The sequence below is a fragment of the Lycorma delicatula genome, chromosome 1, assembly GCF_047948215.1.
Source record: "Lycorma delicatula isolate Av1 chromosome 1, ASM4794821v1, whole genome shotgun sequence".
Taxonomy (NCBI): domain Eukaryota; kingdom Metazoa; phylum Arthropoda; class Insecta; order Hemiptera; family Fulgoridae; genus Lycorma; species Lycorma delicatula.
Genome location: NC_134455.1, coordinates 262,722,726 through 262,746,632, shown reverse-complemented (window position 1 = coordinate 262,746,632; position 23,907 = coordinate 262,722,726). Strand labels below are relative to the sequence as shown.

At 28.8% G+C, this 23,907-nt stretch overlaps 1 protein-coding gene across 1 annotated transcript in view; it reads right to left on the bottom strand.

Moving 5' to 3' along the window:
• The window catches only part of Dhc93AB (Dynein heavy chain at 93AB), a 493,152-nt gene that overhangs the window by 214,818 nt on the left and 254,427 nt on the right, over positions 1 to 23,907 (bottom strand). The window contains exons 37-38 of the mRNA XM_075354875.1: positions 15,826 to 16,027; positions 5,397 to 5,621 (exon numbers count right to left, since the gene is read on the bottom strand). Of these exons, the coding sequence (XP_075210990.1) occupies positions 5,397 to 5,621; positions 15,826 to 16,027 (427 nt within the window). The remainder of the gene's footprint in view (positions 1 to 5,396; positions 5,622 to 15,825; positions 16,028 to 23,907) is intronic.

Here is a 23,907-nt window from a genome sequence, read left to right as displayed (position 1 = left end):
CCAAATTGAACGCACTCTTTCCGCTAAAACTTTCATTTTAATTAATTATGATTTTTTATTTAATGAATTCATAATTACACTTACAATTACAATAATGATAATAATTAATAATTTTTCAGATTACCATCAAAATGTAATAACTTTGTGCAAGATTTCTAAATTTAATTTTTATTTTTAATCTTATTAATCCTTAAAGATCATCTCGCAAATTTGAACCATCAAAGAATTAAAACTTGAGTTATTTTATTACAGATAAATAAACTACATACACATATTAAACAACCTCATTAAACAAAAAATATATTTTAAAATACAGCAAATGTCTAAAAATACTTATTAGAAAACATTGTTATAAAAACTACGCCACGCTTTTATTTAACTAAATATTTTCATTTTTATATTTGTTGATATATTATATTTTTTTGTTTAAAATTCTCAATTTGATTTAATTCTTATTTTTTACTTTTCAGAGGGTTTTTCTAATTTGTTTCCTTTTGTTATTAATGTTAATATTAGTTAAAATAAAAGCTTTTTTAAAAAATAATTTTTTGTATGTAATCAAATATATTTTTGTAATTTTTTTTGTATTTTTTTTAAGACTAAAAAAAAAAAAAAAAATTTTTTTTTTACACATCAAAGTTACATACGTACACCAAATTTCAATCATTTTCATACGATAGTTCATGAGAAATGAAAATTTTCAACTAAATGCATGAATTTAGCGTAGGGGTAGCGCATGGGGGCGTGGGGGTGGGTCATATCAAATTCCGACACCGTAGTGCTGTATTGTCATCGAAGTTACATATGTGTACCAAATTTCATTGACTTTCATACGACAGATCAAAAGATATAGAAGTTGCAAGATTTGATTATTCCTAAAGCGAGTTAAATAAAAGCTTTTAAAAATAGAAAATATAATGAATTTTTCTACATAGAAAGTCTCTAAATTGAAGAGCATGGTAAGAAAGTACCCCATCTTCCAAACAAGAATAACCAATGTCAGACAGATTTTTTTAGTAGTTCAGGAATAGTTTCATCTCTTATTATCTCAGTAAAACATGAATCCCCTGTCATAGTTCTGTCAAAGAAAAAAGTGCTAACATTCATTTTTTTTTTGTTTCCACATCAGATGTCTCCAGAATTGAAGCATCTATGACGCCTCCAGTATTTTCAAATTTTATGTTTATCTTGTGCAAATTTTAATGGGTCAATAATGAAGAGTTAATTAATTTCACATGAAATTCTTTGTAAATGGCAGCAATAAATGTTTTTCCACCAGCATTGAAGCATAAAATTCACTCTTATTTTGTATAGTTAAATACAAAATGTTCACAAGCTACACAAATGAACTGAACAACAAATGAAAAATTATTATATCAGCTGATTATTACCAACAGCAAAACTAAACTTTCCCAAGAGTTACAAAATTAAATCTGCACTTACAGGTTTTAGCCCAATATTTGAATGAAGATTTTTATTTGTTGAACTGAAATGTCAACAATTTTTATAACCATAACTTCCTCCTTCAACAATTTATCAAATATTCCTAATATTATATATTATGTTATCACTGTTCCCAGCATTTCTATAATTTTTATTAAAATGATAATCATCATAAATGGTGTAAAGTATACTTAATTTTTTCCATTTAATAGTGTCAGATGTTATAATACAATTATACGAATTAACCATACAAGATTAATTCAATTCCTAAAATTAGTTTATTTTCAAAAAAAAAAATATTTACAAGAAAAAGTTTTAGTGTATTTCCTATAAAATAGTTTTGTTTGGCAGCTACACATTTTGGACTGCGATATCCATGTTATGAAAAAACAGGAAACATATGACCTTGATTTCATGAGAACTGCAAAATAAAAACTGAAAATTCCCTTATTGCAATTATTGTTGATGTAGAGACAATTCCTAGAACCTTTTTCTTAAAAATTAGAATAAGAATTTAAAATCTTGTTAAGGTGTTAGCAGTTAAAAGCATTTTCTTACTCACTACTAGGGCATTCTGCCTCTATGGTCGCTTTGTCAGTTGACTTTTTCCACTCATTATGGCAACATGTCATGTTAATTTAATCGTACATAGCAATTCTTTAACATGTTCAATTATTACAACCATGTAGTGTTTTATATTCAAATCAAATTCAATCTCATCTATAAGTATACATTTGTAATTTATCTAAACGCTTTCAATGGCTATCATCAGACAATATAATGTATTTGTTCAAGTTAATAAACACGGTTACAGTTCGCTTACAATTCAAAAATTATTTACTACATCAAACACCATTAACAACTGAAATCCTTGAAAGGAAGGTTGTAACTACTTTTTGAAACTAATCTTTCTTTTTATTTTCATTATAACCCTTACTATTAATGAGAGGGAATAACAGGAATTTAATAACATACTGCCATAATATTTTAAAGTAAAACATTATTACTACTAAGTCCAGGTAACATCAAATGCATCTTTTGTTTATAAAAAGTTAATACGTAGGAGGGCTGGGTTATAGGAAACACCCACAGGCTATGATGATAAGGTATTTAGTTCTAAATCAGCATTGCTAGTATTACTGAATGGTAAATCTGAATCTAAAAATGAAAGGAAAGAATCCAATGCAAATGATCCATCCACCTTGTCAACTATAAGAATTGGTCTCATTTACAGAACTTGATGTACGCTTTTTCTCCATAGTCCCATTCAGAAAATCAGAACATTAAACTAAATTTTTATAAAACATTTTTACTACTATTACTGAAACCCATAGTTTTTCTTTGGTGTTGATATGTAAGCCATTTTTATGTGTATAATGTATAAGTGCAAATCCAAAAATACAACATTATCGAAGTTTGGATGTGTGTTTTCTGATTTTATTATTCACCAATTTAACACAACTATTTTCATAGACCGTACCTGAATAGAAAAGTTACTTCTACGAGATTAGTGTTTTTTTTTGTAGACAGTGTTGATTTTCTAGACAACTCATTCAAAATAATTTTCAGTTACAAGAGTAGTATCCATAAATAGTTTCATGACAAAATTCTTTCTGGTAATATTATTTCAATCAGTTATCACAACAACCTAACAAAATTTAGCAAGACTTATCAAATTATTCCTGTTTAATACATATCTCACAACCAGCTTCACTGGAGCTACTGGTTATTAGCCCTAACAACAGAAACATTTGCATATAAGTGATTTGTAAATTCAACCACTTGTTGGTCCTAACTATCTGAAAATATGTCTATTTTATGGAAATGTGACTCAGCAAGAGATTCTAGAATCGCTGATTTTTTGTTACCAATGAATCAAAGAAAGGGGCAGAGGAAAATACGGCTGTATCATAATTTAAAATTGAGCAACATAATTACCAGAGTTTTCCTTATTACTTTTTGTAAAAAATTTTCATTATTTATCAAGCATAAATCAAACAGCCTAATTACTCATTATTTATTGATATAGTAATTTATAATTTGATTATAGCACTTATCTCAACAAACTATCCCAAGTCAAATTACAATAATAAAATCCAAATCCTTGAACATATATATTCCATGAGATCCATGTGCATTTGGCATCATTCATCTCATTAAACATTCCCATATTTAATCTCATGAAATCTTCCAGAATGACTTCTCAAGATCCAAAGTTGCTAATGTGGAAAAATCTTTCTGTATGTACTAATTGCTTTACTAGTAACTATAATGAAAAAATGCTGCAAAATTAATTCTAAAAGGTCTCTTGAATCATGCAATCTGAAGAAATCAAAATAAACCTTCAAAAAAGATTACTTACTTAAAAGTCTTGTTTCTTAATTACAAATAAAAATAAATTTAATTCTATGGGCTAATTTAAGAAATCAAATTAATGTTATATATAAAAGTAATAAATTAAAAAAAAAAAATAATAATAGTGAAGTTACTTTTTCAAACTTTCTTTTTTTTCTTGTTTAGCCTCCGGTAATTATCTTTCAGATAATACTTCAGAGGATGAATGAGGATGATATGTATGAGTGCAAATGAAGTGTAGTCTTATACAGTCTCAGTTCGACCATTCCTGAGATGTGTGGTTAATCGAAACCCAAACACCAAAGAACACAGGATCTAGTATTCAAATCCATGTAAAAATAACTGACTTGAACACTGGAACTCTCGACTTCCAAATCAGCTGAATTGGGATACTTTTTCAAACTAGGGCTTCCTTAAGTCAACTCTTGTGTTTGGGCCACTCAAAATCCTGCTTTGAATGAGGTTAATGAGGTTATTCAACTTAAAATTAAATACTTATGAATTTTTTATTTCACTGATACATATCAGGAAAGACAATGGATTAATTCTCACTGTAAGATTAACTAACACTTTGAAAATGAAGAACCTTCAGAAGTTTATTACATGATTCAATTATTTTGCTTGTTCTACATCTTTTATAAGTGAGTATAGTTTTATAAAATGATAACTCTTTCTTTAAAAAGAGAAGGATTCATGTGCTTTAGAAGGGAATAAATACAAATATTTTGCTCTGATGTTTTATTTTTTTTCTAGAATAAAAATCTAGGTTCCTTTAAAATATAGTATCAAATGAAAATTCAGATGAGTATAAATCATTTTCATACTTAATCTAATCATATTAAAAAATCCGGATAGCAACAAAAATGTCTTAGATAGTTAATGAATTTTGATGTAGCTATTTACTCCCTAAAGAATGAACAGAAATAGTTCAATACAAATCAAGAAATAATCTTTCCTGATCTAATAACTAACTGCATATATAGCATAGAATTTTGTACTTGTACAGTTTTATGTAGTAAAATTACATTCGTTGACCTCCTCCCACCAAAGAAGGTTTTTGGAAGGGAATTAAAATAAATAATTCACTTTCACCATCTTACTCAAATAATTAAATGTCTAAATTGCATTATTAAATTTTTCTTTTTGATAGTGAAAAATCTTCTACAGATGTAAAATATTTTTATTAAATTTTTTCATGGATTTCTTTTTATTTTAATGTAAGGGTGTAAAAAAACATAAAACATTGTAAATGTATGCCAAATGAAATTTTCCAGAAAGTTCAGAAAATACAAAACAAACAAATTTACAGTTGAATATAATCAATTCATGTTGTTAATTTTGTAAAACCTATTTTTCTACCCAACGATTCAACAAAATAATTTTCTGTAGATGTTCTATAGTTCGTAATATAATCTTACTCATACTATGCATTTTTACATCCTAAGACTAAAAAATAAGAAGATTATACTTACATATCTAAGACAAAAATGAAGAAACAAACATTTAGACAAATATTAGATATTAAGTTTTTCATAATGTTTTAAAACCAATAGAAAAACAAGCAATACTTTCATTATTATTTTTAATTAGTTCTTTACCTTTAAGATAAAGTTATCCTCAGGCTGCAATAATAAGTCCATTGCCGCCTGCTTTACAGTACGTTCAAAGTCCATATCACGTTTACGTGGAACATCAAGAGCTGGAAAAAGATCACCAATGAGACCCATGAAAACAGGAACATCATCAGTAATTATTTTAGGAATATTAAAATCCCTAAGAGCACGCATCAGAACTTCTTCCTCTGGTCTACCTGGATCACCTCTCTGAAAAAAAAACAATAAATTATTATTTTAACACTTCTGTGCTGTGAACTACCATTGTCGTCCTCACTAGCTTTACTGGGTGAATGTGGACCAACATCATCGTCTTGTCTTTTTATTAATTTTACCATAATTGAATATTTAAAAATCAGGCAATATTGCTACACTGTGTTTTACTCTTGATTTGTCTTTACTGTATTTCTTTTTTCTCATACTTTTTTTTCTTTTGAAATACTACAAACTTTTCAGTTTGTTTTAACTATTATCATTTTCAAAAACACCATTTCATTACTTTTAAATTCAATTAATTTGTTCATGTATTATTACTACCATTTTTGTAAATATATATATATATATATGTATATATATATATATATTAAAATTTAAACGAAATAATACTTTTAAATCTCAAAAAAATCCACATCACTCAAATTTTTTATAGCTTTTTTCTAATTACATGTTATCATATTTTGAAATATTTTTGATATAAATGATTCAAACTTTTATTCTGAAACTATTTATTACTTATGGTATAAAATGACGTTTATTTACTGTATTAAAAAATGTACGTGAAGTCTGTTTCATGCTTGCTGAGAGTACAAAAACTTGTTATTGTATAACATGAAAAATAATACTTTTATAGATAATTATTTTTATTTGCTTTAGGATGTCCCGTACATGAGGAGGGTTAAAGAGATTGCATTCCAAAATGCAAAATTCATCACAGAGCCAGTACCATTGACATCAGGAGGTGCAACTTCAACCTCAATGACTGAGAAAGGAGATTGGATAGAGAGAAATATAATTCGAAGCAGCAAAGTACTACGAGCTATTCTTGAAGAAAGTAACGATGATATTTATCTCTCATTAGATGAATGGTCAGGAGAATCTGACTTCTTAGAAAGGGGCGGTGATGATGAAAAGGAAGCCGTCGACGACCCACATCTCTTTCAGGAAACATCAGCACACTCACCAGGACAGAAGAGGGTATCCAAAAAAAATTTAAGGTATGTGCATGTAAAAAGATCTACAAACACATGATGTATCATCCAATTTGTCCTAGGTTACCAGTCTTGTGTCCCAGTAAATGTTTTGAAGAACATCAAATAAACTATTCTATAAACTTTTTTTCTTTTCAATATGTGACCATAAAAATAATTTTTTTGTATTTACACTTTTTATAAAGTTATTTTTTTATATACTTTATTATATATAATATACATATAAATTTTGATATTATTATTTTTAAACTTTTTTATTATAATGTATATTTGTGTGTGTTTTTTGTATTATGTGAATAATAAGTAATTGTAATAGAACTATTTTTGTAATTTTTTTTTTTTAAATATTATTTATTATTTTTTATAAATAATTATATTCATTTATTTAAAAATTTTTTAATTCAAAATTTACAGTTTTTATTTTTTTTTTACAAATAGACAAGAATGCAGAGTAAAATTTTTTAACAGCGTAACTTATGGATTTATAAAAATCTAAATAAATAAAAAAATATATGAAATTGGTCACTGTTAACTATCATTAACCCTTGATTCAAATACAAATATATCACATTTATTTATATAGAATATATAATAGAAAGTCAATAATTTTATCTAAAAAGAAGTCATCAAAATGAAATACATATATCAAGCACTTTCAGGCCGATGGCATTTGCATATGGAATAACTCGTGGGTAAAATCTATATATAACCTACATTTTTATATAATGTACATATAATCTCCAGTTAGATAACAACATTGAAAAATAGTTTTAAAATTACAGAAAAAAAATTGTTTATTAGCTGTTGCACTCATGAAACACTGTGAGGAAATGGGTTAACGTGGATTAAAATAGTCGTTCATCCATCATCAGGTAAGTTATGAATGCCAGTGGCTACAGATGACCATTGTAGTACATTATACAAAAAAATTAAAAACAATAAAAATGGGCTTTTATTTAAATTTAAGTATTCCTTCATTGAAAAGAATAGAAAAAAAATTAGTCAAGCAATAAATTTTTTTAAGTGTTAGAGAAAGAAATCAAACTATGTTAGAGGGTAAGAAGAAGAATAAAAATACAGCAACTCAAATCAGAATAGATTTTATTAAAATTAGATACAACAAAACCAAGAAATAAGCACATTTCTGATGAGAATAGTATTTCATGATTTTGTCATATACTTATTTTTTGCCTCTTTCAGTCCTTTTTTTTTTGTATAATAGAGTGAGATTATACTTTTCATAGTAATTCTCTCATACTTATACTTACCTTTATTTTCTCATTAATTCATACCCACACATTTTATTAAAGATTTTCTTCAGACTAATCATTACCATACAATTTCTTCCTTTTCATTGTCTTCTCTGTATTAGCTTCCTAGATACATTATCAATGATTTAAGTTAATAAAAACAGAACCAAATCTCTTCTTTCTCAATTTTTTTTCCAACTAACAGTCTCATGGCAAAAATTAATGTATTAAAGTTCCTTTTCTTGGAACCATGTTGCTCTTTTCTTCAAGTTTTGTTTCTACTTTCTGCATCATAAATCTAGAAATCTCTCAAAATTCTTCATATGATCTAAAAGTAACACTAAACCCCTGTAGTCTTCATATTTTTAACTGTTTCTCTTGAAAATGAGAATAAAACTGCTTTTTCCTAATCTCCTAGTACTTTTTGCATGGTACTTTCATTATCCTTTATCAAGTAACACTAATTGCCTGCTATCAACACTTCCACACTTTGTCATTTCTAAGCTCTTAGCAGAAACATCCTTTTGGATACTACTTCTTACTCTGGTATAATAATAGCAATTATTTGAAGGTGTAGTTATGAAAATTTGCATCTAGTCTTCTTTGTTATTTTTACAAAATTAGCTTTTTTTTTTAAATAAATATTTTATTCTTCCATTTGTTATTGTGTATTATTGCATCTCATGGACTACCCTTCCAGCATAAAAGAAATTTAGAAGGCTGCTACCCCTTCTGTTTTTAGCTGGATATGCCCCTGAAGTTGAAAAGAATGTAGTTTGAAATAAAATAAAAGGATATTACATTTAAATTATAAATACTTTTATAATTTTAATTAATACTTATATTGATAATTATAATTTATGCGCATCATAAACAATGAATTTTTTTAATTTATTGTGATATAATTATAATAAACTGAGATGCTTCAATTCCATGCTTTTCTGCTTAGATTCTGATTCATAATGATGTAGCCATATATCACACACTAAAAAAATTCATAACCTTTATTACATAGCATCAATAATTATTTGCAAGAATAAAGTCTGGTTTCTTTATAATAATCTGTATGTTGTCTTTGAAACCATCTTGTACATATTTTAAAGTAGTTCATCAGTTTGTTGCAAATAATTGAGTTAACTATACTCCGGTTTGCATAGAAATTCATCAGTTTTTTATTAATTACTTTAACTCTCCCCAGTCTCACTGAGAAATCTCATAAATATGACGTTTCAGAGTTAAAGTTAAAACTTTAATTGGTCAACCTTCATGTTAGGCATCAATAACAATCATTCACCTACTTTTGAATTATTCAACCCACTAGTAAAAATTTCACAATTTACTATATTGTAAATTGTTTCACAAACTACTTTTACTTTATTGCCTGACTATCTCAGACTAAATTTCAGATGATTTTTTTTTTTGTCACCTGGAATCAGAATTATATCATTGAAAACTCTTTTAAAAAATACAATTTTTAAAAGAACTTGCTAAAAGGATTTGGTAAATGATTGATGGCCATTATGTATATTAAAATAACTGTCAATCACCAATTATACACTGATGCCTACTTTTGAAAATGACCTTCCTATTTTGATATTTTTTCTAAAGATTTTATTTTTCAAATGTTGAATGGCCCTACATATTTGCACTTTTTATTCAATACCATTTCCTGCTTGTTTAAAACAACTTAAATTATTAAAATAAATTAATTTTCAATTCTGGAGGTTTATTTATCTAGCCTAATAGCACTTTTGAAGGCTAACCATCACCAAAAGAGCATGTATGAAGTTAGTATTAAATACATAAAATTATATTTTAAATTCTATTAATGAAAACCACCCAGTACAATATTGATATAGGTGAGACATGTCTTACCTTATATTTTATCATGAAAGTACTTTCATGGGATCCTGCATTCTCAGTCACGATTGAATTCATTTAATTACACTGCATATTACAAAAAGATATTAAAAAATATTGAAATAAACTATGCACATGGTGTAATGTTTGTTACATTACTGTAATATTATAATGAACATTTGTGTTGATTTGTTATGCGAGTGCTGTTATCTGTTACTCTTTTTATAAGACTGTCAGATGGTTTATCAAATTCAAATTTTGTTCATACTGTGTATATAGTATTTTTCTAATATACTTCATTTTTTGTTAGTTCTATTAATTTAAGCTCAATATAATTCAGGTATATGCACTGACATCAGCAGCTGAAGATGAAGAAAAGAAGTTTTATGGAACTTGCCTCTTGCCATGACTTGCTACTGTGGAAAGTAATTACAGTTATGAAAGGTGACGTTAATCCAAAGATAAGTAGTGAAGAAACAGCAATAAAAGTGCATGGTGGCTATGATCTCAATAAAAAAAATGATCATGGAAAACGATTACTCCAATTCTGTCAAGGGAAGAGACTGCAAAAAATCAATACACACTTTTGGCGGCATCCTCTTAGGCTGTATAAGTGGGTCTTACCGTATGCTAAATATCGCAACCAAATCAATTACACCTTGATTTCAGAAAGATGGAAAATGTCAATCAAGAATATAAAAATGTGTCCCGGCCCAGCTGCAAGTGGTACTATCAACTGCTATGTCTGTTTCTTAGAGCCAAGTTTCTTGTCAATCGAATAAAACAGAATACTAGTCTTTTCAGAATTAAAAATATGTTGAGAGTGAACAAACACCTTTTAAAAAACGGTAAGAATATAAAAACACGCTCCTGGAAGCCACAGAGGGTATAAGTAAAGAAGTACGTCAGTCTAGAAGTAAACAAAACTGGTTGTCGAATAAAACTTGTAGAGGAATGAGGAAGAGTGAAAGGCACCACCTGTCAGTCCTCAGTACATCACCGAAGATGTCAGCTGAAATCCAAAGATCGTGAGATAAAATTTCATACAATCAAGAAACATGCAAAAAATTGAGGAGCTGCACAGCAATATGAAATATGGTACATGTTCAAACAAATAAAAAACTTACAAATACCATCAAATCAAAATCACAAGTTATAGAAAATGCAGGTGGTAAACTTTTTATGGACTACTGGGAGATTGGAGGACAATGGAAAGAGTATTGCAGCAACCTATACTGCAATGACCAAGCAGAGCTGAGAGAGGTAGATTTAGTGTCCGACAGAGAAATTCTCAAAGAGGAGGTGCAGAAAGCAATAAAGAAATTGAGAGACAACAAGTTACAAGGCCCATAAACTGACAAAAGGCCTGGTGTGGTAAACTCTGTGTTTGTACCTCTACATAAAAAAGACCGTACACAGTGCTGTGATGATTATAGAACTATTTCTCTGATTTCACGTGCGAGTAACATTTTGTGGTATTTACTTCATGAATATCTACAATACTATCTGAACAGAGAAATTACTGAGACCAAGTCAGATTCGTCAAAGAAAAGAGTACATGTGAGAAAATTCTAAATATTATTAGGCAACTGATAGAGCATGACCCTCTTGCTCTATCTTGTTCTTGTACTAATCTTGTTCAATACCCCTCTTGTAATTCCTAGATTATTCCAAGGCATTCGACTTGGTCAGATGGAAAGATTCTGTGGTGAATATTGAAGGAGATGGGCATTCCTGACCATCTTGTTACCCTCATTTATAACCTATATGTAAAGAGTGTGGTGGTTAGACTGGAAGGTGACACAATGATCGCTTTTACCCATCGACAGGAGTACATCAGGGAAATATTTTGTTTCTGATCTTATTCAATATTTATGGTGAACATATCATGTAGAAGTGCCTGAAAAACTGCCGTGATAGTGTACAAATATGAGGTTGGCGTATAACCAACTTAAGGTTTGTTGACAATACGACCCTGTTTGCAGATTCTGATGTTAAAATGAAGAAGATCCTTGATCAAACTCAGCAAGAAAGTGAGGCACTAGGACTTAGATTGAACATCAGAAAAACAAAAGTTATGATTGTAGACAAAGCAAACGATCTTCCAGTCAGAGATGTGCTTGAAAAGTCAGTGATTTTGAAAAGGTGGAGCGTTTCATATATTTAGGATCCACAATCGATAAAGATGGGGGCTTGTCAGCTGAAGTTTGTAGAAGAATTATTTAGCGAAGGAGACACCTACGATGCTGATAGCTATTTGGAACGATAGGGCAATCATGAGGAATACAAAGCTGAGACTGCTTCAAGTCCTCTAGACTTCCCAGTAGAGTACAGGTTGAGACCTGAACCATCAAAGTGGAAGACCAGAAGAGAATTGATGCATTTGAAAATTGGGCCTACAGAATGCTCCGTGTCACATTGGTGGAATAGCTTGATTATGAATAAGCTGAGTATTCAGAGGAGGTTGTCCACAGTATGCTTCTAGCTCGTCCTCTGCTTTTTTGGCCATATAGTTCATAGGACCGGAAAAACTAGTTAAACAAGGAAAATTGAGGGCAGCAAATCATGCAGAAGACCACTTAAAAGATCCTTCACCAATTGAAGAGGACTGGAGAAACACTAGGCATGTTGGTTCAAATGGCAATGGACTGTAAGCTATGGTGGAAATTGTCAACAGGATATGAATCAGGTCACCAGCTCTCTGATATGAGTGGAAGGATCACTGATGATGATGATTTCTAAATTTTTTTTAATATAAAAAATAAAATATATAATAAAATTAAGAACATCGTAGATTTTTAAATAAATTCCAATAGAATGAATCCTTCAGATAAGGAAAATTACATAATATTATCAGCTACAATATCCAAAAAATTAAAATACAAAATTTACAAATAAACCATTTATCAATAAACAAATAATTTACAAATTAAGAGACAAATTAAAATTTTTTTAATAAAATCAGTTAAAACAAATACACTGGTTATCATAACAGTTGAAAAATATAATAACTTAATGAAACAACATATTTTGATAATAAATTTGAAGAAATTGATGATCAAACTAACAAATTTCTAAAACAAGAAGTTTAATAAAAAAAATTGTGACCAATTTTTAATTATAATAATAATTTAAGATACCATTATAGATTATATCCTTTTGAATCAATTTCCCTAAGTTAGACTACCAAAAATTTATAAATTAAGAATTCCAATGTAATATTTGATCAATTTTCAATTACTCTGTTATATTGCATAAAAAATAATTGATAACATTTTAAAAAATAAATTAAAAAGTAACCAAAAAGACATTTATGAAAGGTATGTATCATCATTTTTATAAGAAATTTATGTCAACAAAACTATTTTGAATTTAATAACAAATATTACATATAAAAAGATATCTTACCTATGGGATTTCCACTATTAGACATTATGCCAGAAATATATTTACCGAATTTTGAGAGTAAATCAGTGCATGAGACATTCATACCAATCAATCATCAGTCATTAGTCAAATTACTCATACACAAAGCTTTTATATGAATATGATATGTTGAAGATATTCTCATTATATATAACCAGGTAATAAACAATGAACATCTAATAATACTAGACAAATTAAATTCGTTCATAGAAAACTTAAAATTAACATTTGAAATAAATGCTAATAGAATGTTAAATTATTTAGATGTAAATATTGAAATAAACACAGACAACTAAATTGAAACATCAGTATACAGAAAACCTACATCTAATAACATAACAATTCATAAAAACTCATATTACCCTGGCCTCATAAAATTAATAATTATACTTGTACTATATATTATACATATACTACTTACTATATAATCCAGTGCACACAATAACAAAGAAAAGTTAAATAATGAAATAAACATCATAAAACATATAGCAATTGAAAATAGATGTGATACTACTTTAATTTAACAATATTTATAAAAATCAACCATCAAACCACAAAATACCATCAAACTACCTTATAATCAATACATAATAAGACACAAAAAGTGAAAATGTACAAATAAAATATTTATACACTAATAATATCTTTGAAAATGTTACTAAAATTTACAGTAAAGAAATATTTAAACTAGTATTAAACCCTAATAACCACATAATAACATATTTAAAAAATCTGATGTGGACACCACAACTTCCATGTACGTCTATTAAATTACATATACACATTTTTTGTTGTGCTTCATTTAAACTTATTTCATTTGAAAGTGAAATATGATCCTCTAATTCTTTAATAAAGTGGGTAGTTACACAATTGCTGAAATATTAGTTTTTATTCACATCAAATATTTATCCAATTATTAATTCAACAATCTTACATGAAATATTCGGATAGAGTATAAGTCCCTTTATAACTTGTAATACTAGATCAGTATTATTCATATCTTCATGAGTTGCTGATTAACAAATGTTTCAGATCTCTGGTATGCCGTATAAATAAAAAGTTAATAATTAAACTATTCCATTTAGTGAACTCCTGTATACTGGTGACAAATGTTAATTTTGACCTTACAGTGTAAAAGTATTCAGTTTTTATTATTGGATTATTTGGTGAAAATGAAAAACAAACAATCAACCATAGAGGAAAAAGAAAGATAACATGAAGAAATACATCTCAAAAAAACAAAAAGATGAATAAAAGAGGAAGAGGAAGAAAATGTTAAAACCAAAAAAAGAAAATGCTGCAAACAAAAATAAATAAACAGAAAGAAAATGTTGCAAACAAAGAAAGAATAAAAACATTAAGAGAAGATAATAAATATAAAGAGGAAGAAAATGTAAAAACCAAAGAAAGAATAATAAGATTAAGAGAGGATGACGAATATAAAGAAAGAAAATTTGAAAACTAGAGAACGTCATAATAGATATTTCCGTTGAAATCTGAAAACTGAAATTTTTCACGATCACAATACTTCCTTTACTTCGTAGAAGGAAGTAAAAACAAAAATAATAATAAAATAAATGGTCTGTGTGGAATTTATAAAATTACATGTAATGATTGTGGTAGTATTTATATAGGAAAAACAAGTAGATCCTTTAAAATGACATTACCTGATCATCGTAAAAATTTCAAAAATAATAAATTAGGTATATCTAATATGGTAGACCATGTAATAAACATTCTATTTCTGACATTAATACAAACTTATAAATATTAGAAATTAATAATGATAATGAAAATTAGTATATATAGAAGGAATATATTACGGATAAAATACAAACAAGATTTTATAATTAATCAATTATATATATAATAATTTTATAAATCATCAGACAGTGTTTGAGGGAAACAATCTTACAAAAACAGAAACAGATATCAGCATTCATATAACAAATTAATATGTGATTTTCATTAGAATATTACAATAATGTAACAAATATTACACCATGTACAAGGTTTTTTTAATTTTTAACATTTTTAATATCTTAATGAGCAGTTTAATTAAATATATCGTATTCAATCGTGAATAAAGATGCTGGATACCGCAAAAAGTACTTTTATGATAAATTAAGCTAAGATATGTCTTATCTCAATATTCAATTCTAGGTGGTTTATATTCATCGAATTTAAAATATGATTTTAACAATACACAGGAATACGATCTTTTTAAGATTAATATTTTTATCTTAAAAAGATTAATTTCAAAAAAACAAATTATCTACAGTAATTCAGATTTATAATAATAACTTTAGTTTAAATTAATATAAAAACATCTTCCAACTAAAAAGCAAAGTTAATTTGTTAATAGACACTATCATCATGCAGTTCTTTTAATTACCATAAACCTTTTAATCTTATATTTAAAACGTTTTTTGGCATTTTTGCAATATTTTAATGTTACTGATTTTAGTTAACATAAATAGCTAATTAGCCCCACTGTACACTAGGTAATTAGAAAAATATGGTGTAAAAAATAAATTTATTTATTATATTAAACAAGTGCTTTGAATATTAAAAAAAAAACAAAAAAAAACTTTCTATCAATTACAATTATATTACTACTATTAATATTTTTAATAATTGATAATTTAAAAAAAAAAAATAGTATATTACTTTTAATGAGCCAGCAACAACAAGAACAGATTTTATAGCTCTGAGACCCCAATCATAGTGATCTTGCTTAGAAAGTAGTTCTTTACACAATGTATAAAGTGTTATGAACTTGCGAGCAAGGATTTTTGCATCTTGGAAACCTTCTGCTACTAACATAATTTCACAAATCAATTCAAAATCTGGTACAACCATTGCACAAGGCCTGAAAATGTTAAAGAATCATTGTATAAAGGACAACAAAATTAACAAAAAAGATATTTAATATCAAATAAAATGAATACAGGTAATAATTTAATTTTTTATTTATATAAAAAGTGATAAAATCTTAACTAAATAGTCTAATATTTATGAAGAAAATAGATTTACATAACTGCTTCAAAACAACAAACCTTTGTTATAAGGAGAAGTAAGTGACTTACATACTTTATTTCAGGCTAAAGGTTGTCAAATAAGGAAATTTTTTGATTTTCTGACACTTATTTTGAGAAATTTCATTAAGTAAATCTAAAAAAATTGCTGTTTTTAGAGCTTTGATATCAAAAGCCTTACTTTGACTGATTACAACTCATGAAATCCAAGACAAATTTTTTTTTCAAATTTCAATACATTATTGATTGTAGCAATATATACGAGTATATATCTGCCAATTATCAAATAGTTATTTATGCTTCTCTTTTTTTATGCTTTTTTTCAAAGACATAATACATATCTCTGCAACTACAGTTCATAGAGATGTGACATACTACTTCATTACAAACTGGATATTTTAAAATACATTAAGTGAAACTTGAAGAACATTTAACATATTTTTTTATTTATATGATCTAGGCAGAAGGGAAGGGGATAGGTAAAACACTGCCAGGCACTCCAAGCTCAGCTTTTACTCTTGTGAACAAACAGCTGACTCTCTCACTCACGCTCTCTCTCATTAATATAATATAATTGTAATATAAAATGGAAAATGCTTATGCTTTGCTTATTTTACGAGGTGTGATCAAAAAATACGGTGTATGAATTTTTATAGAGGCAACTGCCGACGCTATATCCATATGCTGTAATTTGTCCAATAGCGTGATCAACTGAGACAGGCAGGTACAAGTTGCAACACGTTCGAGCTTGCCAGTCAGCTGCCAGAGTCGCTAGAGTGAGGTTGTGTTTATCGTGTCTGTCGCGCAACATGGATTTTCAACAACGCATTAACATTAAGTTTTGTTTTAAGTTGCAAAAGAGTACCAAAGAAGCTCACTAAATGTTAAAATCGGTGTACGGCGATAATGTGGTAACTTTGAAGACTTTGTACAAGTGGTATGACCGATTTAAAAACGGAAATGAGTCTGTTGAAGACGAGCAGCGTGCGGGACGTCCAGTAACCTCAAAAACAGTTGAAAATGTTCAAAAAGTGGAAACAATGGTTCGTTCAAACAGGCGAATGACTATTCGAGAGCTATTCAAGACCTTAACATCTCGTACGGATCCGTTCAAAGCATTTTAACTAATGAATTGCAAATGAGACGAGTGAGTGCAAAATTTGTTACCAGACTTTTGAGTGATGAACAGAAGGAAAATCGTGTGTAAATTTGCACGGAGTTGAAGGGTCGTCTTCATGAAGATCCGGACTTCATGGCCAAAATTGTAATTGGAGATGAAAGTTGTGTCTATGTCTATGACCCTGAGACCAAAATGCAGAGTTCCCAATGGAAAACCAGTTCATCTTCTCGCCCTAAAAAGGCACGTCAGTCAAAATCCAACATCAAGGTCATGCTCGTTGTTTTTTTCGATAGTGAGGGCATAGTGCGATCAGAGTTCGTTCCAAGGGGAACAACTGTAAACTCTGAATTTTATAAGTGTGTACTGCAACGTTTGCGAAACGACGTACGAAGAAAGCGACCAGAAAAATGGACCAATTCCTTCTTCACCACGACAACGCGCCGTGTCACACCTCGCTTCTCATTTGCGAGTTTTTGGCCGAAAAAAGGGTTCTTGTCCGTCCACATCCGCCATACTCACCGGGTTTAGCACGTGCGACTTTTGGCTTTTCCCAAAAATTAATACTGTGCTTAAAGGAAAAGGTTTTGACACCATTGCTGAAATTGAGAGGGCCACGACCGAGCAGCTGAAAGCCCTTCCGAAAGACGGCTTCCAGAAATGCCTCCAATCATGGAGTCAACGTTGGGATAAGTGCATTGCTAGCCAAGGACAGTACTTTGAAGGAGATTAAATCGAATTCTATGTAACCTTATTACTTTTTTTAATAAAAAATTATTCACCGTATTTTTTTATCACACCTTGTACTAGCAAACATCATCTAACTTTAAGTGGTAACTTTAAGTCAGTGTGCTCATACAAATGATGTGCAGAATAAAATGATAGCACTGTATAATTATGTTCTGATCTGACTATAATATTTATTAAACTTAAGATTTATTAATGATACCTTTCTAATTTTTCAAAACTGGTAACATATTTTTAGGAACTTTCTACTTTCTACTAACATTGCCACTGTAGAATTTCTAGTATCTTGGTATTGTTATTCGATTTGTCACTAACAACTGAACAGAGTTTTTGAGAAATAGTAACAAATGTTTTCTGAAACACTTGTGGTTTCTCCTGTTAGTCTTTACTTTCCTTATAACCAACAAAGTATCTAAAGAATGTCTTCACTGCTGCACTATTGGCATTTATCACTCACCTCTAGCCCAGATGGTATTTTAAAACCACCTCTTCCATCCATTTTTTAAATATGAAATACTGAAGAAAACAAGATAAACTGCAATAATTGTTTAGGTCTGTTTGAAGAGATCCAACAACTTTTCCTGCCAAAAATTCTTTGCAAACATAAACTCAAACACAACGCCCATAAGATATAAATTAAACTCTTCTGGTAGCAAAATGATCTATTTTGGTCAAACAGGATAGAATTCTAAACAAGCATACAATGAACATACAAAAGTTCTACATAGCAACACAGAATTAACATTTGTCAACCATCATAGATATTACTCACAAATCCACAAGCATTGAAAAAAACTTTATACTCGTATTTTACTTAAAATTCTCAGGTAAAAGAAAACAACCCAGTTAAGTTTTTAAATGAGAATATATTTGTCAAAGAATACTCTTACTAATACTTCCAGTTATTGAAAAATATTCCAAAAAATGTCTATTAAGTAATTAATTCCTTAAAATTGTTTCAAATCGCAGTATATAAATAATCTATAATATAGCTAGTTAGGACTGTTTTTAAGTAGGTGTACACATTTGTAAAGTACATTATTTCAAAGATTTGCAAGAAAGTTTGTGTAATAACTGATCTTTGCTAATATGATACAGTATCCTATGATGAACATATATATATATATATATATACATTACTTTAAATAAAGAGTGAATCAGAAGGAAAGGGAAATAATTTGGGAACTGATTCTAGAGCTTGAAATAAGGAAAAAAACTGATACAAACAAGTCCGTAAACGCTTTGTATAGAGTTTTGGTTAGAGAAAAATTTCACTGGTTTTCAGTTCTTAGAGTGAAATGAGGTCATACTGAAATTTTTAAGGCATTATATAACGGGTAAACATGATTGTTTCTTACGTTTTTTGACCTGAAATATCTAATAAAACAGGTCCCAGAACTGTATCTCCTGTAGTTTTCATGATATCCAATATAAAACAGAAAGATTCAATAATGAATAACAAGTTTTTTTAGGTTTGAAATATAATAAGTTTGTTAAAGAACTAATAAATGCGTAAATTTTATAATAAAAACTTGTTGAGAATTTAATTCTGAGAAAATTGAAGTAATAAAATGTAGGAAAAATAAGCAACTTTTAATATTAAAACCAAACAGAGCAAACAACAAAAAAATGTTATGAATTTGTAAAAATTAAAAACAGCTCTTTTCAGTAAAATAAATATTAAAAAAAATTATACCAATGATATCAACGCTTTTTTCAAATCCTTTCCTTACATTTTCTGTCCCCAACCTAATGATATCTTCCTTGTTAAGGCCAGCAGCATTGAGAATGTGAGTGATTAAGTTCATCAAGTGTGTGAAATGCAAGATATACGTTTTGTTTTTATACCTTGCATTTCATGTTAGTGATTTAACTAAGTTATATTGTTAAATCATTAATAAATGCTAAAATTTTATATCAAAACTTGTAGAGAATTTAATTCTGAAAAAAACTGATGTAATAAAGGTTAGGAAAAAAATCTTTTATTATTAAAAATAAAACTTAACAGAAAAATCTTATGAATGTGTAAAAACTAAAAACAGCTGTTTTTAATTTTAAAACCAAATTGTAATATAAATTAGTAGAATTTTTAATCATTTTCATGAGAATAGTACACTCTTCCCAGTGCTCATGTTTCACCTGAATATCAATTGGCACATGGTGATGAAAGAGAAAATATTCTTCAAGTGGTACAGCTTAGAACTACGATGAGCATGCAAAAAATTTCTACACAACTCAACATTCCACATAGTACAGAATGGAAGACATTACATGCTCACCGACTGCATCCTTTTATGTTCAGAAAATTCAAAACCTCGACCATGGTAACCATTCTAGATGAATGCAGTTTTATCAATGGGATAACAATAATTGCCACTTAATTCTGTTCATACCATATTTAGATCAGCTACTTTCACCCGTATGGCATAAACAAGGCGTGAAATTCACATCGGTGGTCTGAAGAAAACTCACATGTTGGAGTTGAATAAAATTTCCAGCAATAATTTTCAGTGAACGTATGGTGTGACATGTATCAACAACCAATTAATAGGACCTTTCATACGAGAACAAGGTGTCATAAAGAGAAATTATCTGAAATTTTTAAACAATAAATTTCTTACAGTGTTAGAAAATTTCTTATTGGCAAAAGGAATTAAAATGTACTATCTCAAATGAAGTAAAACAATTCTTAGATTAAAATTTACTATTAAATGGACTGGATGTAGAGGGCTGTAAATTGGCTAGATCACTGGATTTTATTCATTTAGATTACTGTTTATGGAGCTGGATAAAATGCAAGGTATATGTGCAAAATGTAGACACATGTGATGAATTGATCACTCCCACTCACAATGCTGCTGTCCTCATCAAGTAACACGAAGATATCATTAGGTGGAGACAGAAAATGTAAAAAAATAAGTTGTAAGTAGCACTGATGTCAATGATGCATTTTCAAAATTTTGTTATACCGAAAAGAGCCGTTTTTAATTTCTACAAATTCATAACATTTTTTTGTTAAGTTTTGTTCTGTTCCATTTTAACAATAAAAGTTGTTTGTTTATAGATTTTATTACTTCAATTTTCTCAGAATTAAATTCTCAATAAGTTTTGATAATAGAATTTATGCATTTATTAGTCATTTAACAAAGTTATTCAACTTTGAACTTTTTTTATCACCAAATCATTATGTTTTACATTGGATATCATGAAATCATTCTGTTGTACATTGGGACGTATAGTTCTGGGACTTGTTTTATCTGATTTTTCAGGTCAAAAGACATAAAAAACCACAAAGTTTATCCCTTACAGAATGCTTTAAAAATGTCAGTATGACATAATTTTAACCGGAGAACTGAAATCCAAGTGAAATCTTCCTTTAGCCATAACTCAATAACAAATAATTTTTGGACATATGTTTATATGAACATTTTTCTGGTTTTTCGGTTTATTTCAAGCTCTAGAATCAGTTGCCTAATTTTTACTCTTTTCTCCTGAATGACTCTATATTCAGGATATGTATATATACTGTATATTTTATAAATATTGGATTGTTTACAAAATCCGTTTCAAAAATTCTAGGGATGGTCCCCCACACTGACATAAAGAAAAAACTTTATCAACATATCTCCAGAAATTCGTAGTTTACCGAGTATCCTACATTTTGTATGGGGTTTGTATCTTTAACGAAAAAATTTATTTCTTAGGAATGGTTAATCGTATTGAACTGAAATTGAGTACTGTTAGGGAACTTAGAGGTTTACTTGTACAAAAATAATGAACCTGATTTGTCAAATCCATTTCAAAATGGCGGATATGTAAACTTTCTAATTATTAATATCGTTTAATTACATTATTTACATACAATAACTTTGTTAAATGGGTAATAAAACATTTAAACAAAACTTGTGGAGAATATAATTTTGAACAAAATGGTGTAATAAAATTTGAATAAAACAAAGAAAGTTTAGAAAAATTTGAATTTTATCTGACACCTATTTTATTTGATTTTTAGGTTAAAACCCATAAGAAATCACTGATTCTGCCCATTAATTAATGTCCCAAAAATTTCAGATGACCACATTTCACCGGGGTAACTGAAATTTTAGTGAAATCTTTCACTAGCCATAACTCTCAAAAGAATCATTTTAGAATATGTTTATAGTATAATAAGACTGGAATAGTGGATCTGAGTAACGGATTCCTACCAATTAAGAAGAAAGTGGTAGAAAATATAATAATGGGAGTATCCAGAAAGGAGCTAAAAGGAATCTTTTTAGTAAAGGTCTGTTTAACAATCATCTTTTGTAATACTGCCCACTGACACACCTAAACAAATGTTCTTACATGAGAAGAGTTACCGGACCCAGGTTAGGAATATATGGGAATGAAAGGGTTTGGTCAATCAATCTCATACTAAATTGGGGTCTGGTCCAGCAGGTAAAGAAGATAGGACTATAAATACTTCAGGTAAGACCAGTTGAGATCAGTTCTGTGGAATCAGTCTGCATGATGTGAGTCTGCAAGATGTCAGTTAGCGATAGTTTTCTGCGAGGAGATCAGTGAAGAACCAAATTTCTGGTGAACTGAGTCGGCATGATTAGGGGGATGTCACAAGTGGTTCTAGTGCACTAGATCAAGAAATGGTTCGGTGAGTTACTGTAAGACTATTAGTGAATGAGATAATGCTCTGAATTTCATTCATAAACTGTTAGAGTAGTTTTATTTGTGAACAGCAAAGGTATTTCCAGTGAAGAACTTTATACTTGTCTTATTTATTGTACTATTGTTAAAACAGGACTAGTGGTTAAAAGTATTAAGTCAACATGACTTAATACTTTGACAAAAGACATTAACATAATGTTTTTTGTCAATCAGACTGAATTCTGGTTTTCATTATTTATCTATCTGTGAATAAACCCTGATGATTACTTTAAAATCTGCTTTGCATTTAATCTCTATTTATTATTATTATTATTGGTGACGTTTATTATTATTGTTGTTGTGATTACTACAATCATTATTTGTTTATTATTATTGTCATTATTCTGTTATTATTGTGAGTTGTTTATTATTCGCTTATTATTATTAGTACTATTGTAATTATTATAATTACTGATTTGTCTTGTTTTACTTACGTTCTTTAACTAATAAATTGTAATTATATAAACGTTTTTAATTGTTAATCTCTCAATATCCTGATCGAGCTGCTAACACATGACAATATAAACATTTTCCATTATTTTCACAAGTAGAATAGGTTATGAAAGTCCCAAGAGAACTTTGTGAAATACTCTATATGTGTATATATATATATATATATATATATATATATATGTATACATTTTTTCCCCATTCTTTCCTTCACTGTACTGAATATCATTTTATCATTTATAAAATTATAACTACTTTCATGTAAATACGGTGCATTAAAAGTAAGAAACACTTACCAGTTGCAATGCTTTTAAAGTGACAATTTCATCATCAGCTGTTAAAATTAGAAATTGTACATTGTGGATGTATTTTAAGTGTTATTTTTAATTTTAACTGCTGATGATGAAGCAATCACTTTGAAAGTACCACAGTCGGTAAATGGCTTTTATTTTTAATGCACTTTATTTGGTGGTTTAAATTTTATAATTGATTAAATTTTGTATATGTACATATATATTGTCGCCGAATGGCTTCGATAGCACGTGACACGTAATAATCTCTTAGTAGCCCTGAGAAGGGCTGTTATCATCTCGATTGGCTTTGACGGGTCATAATTTATAACCTTGTGGTGACCCTGAAAAAGGTGGGGCTGTAGCACCGCTATGGTGGGAGAACTGCGCGGTCATCTGCATGGCGGGA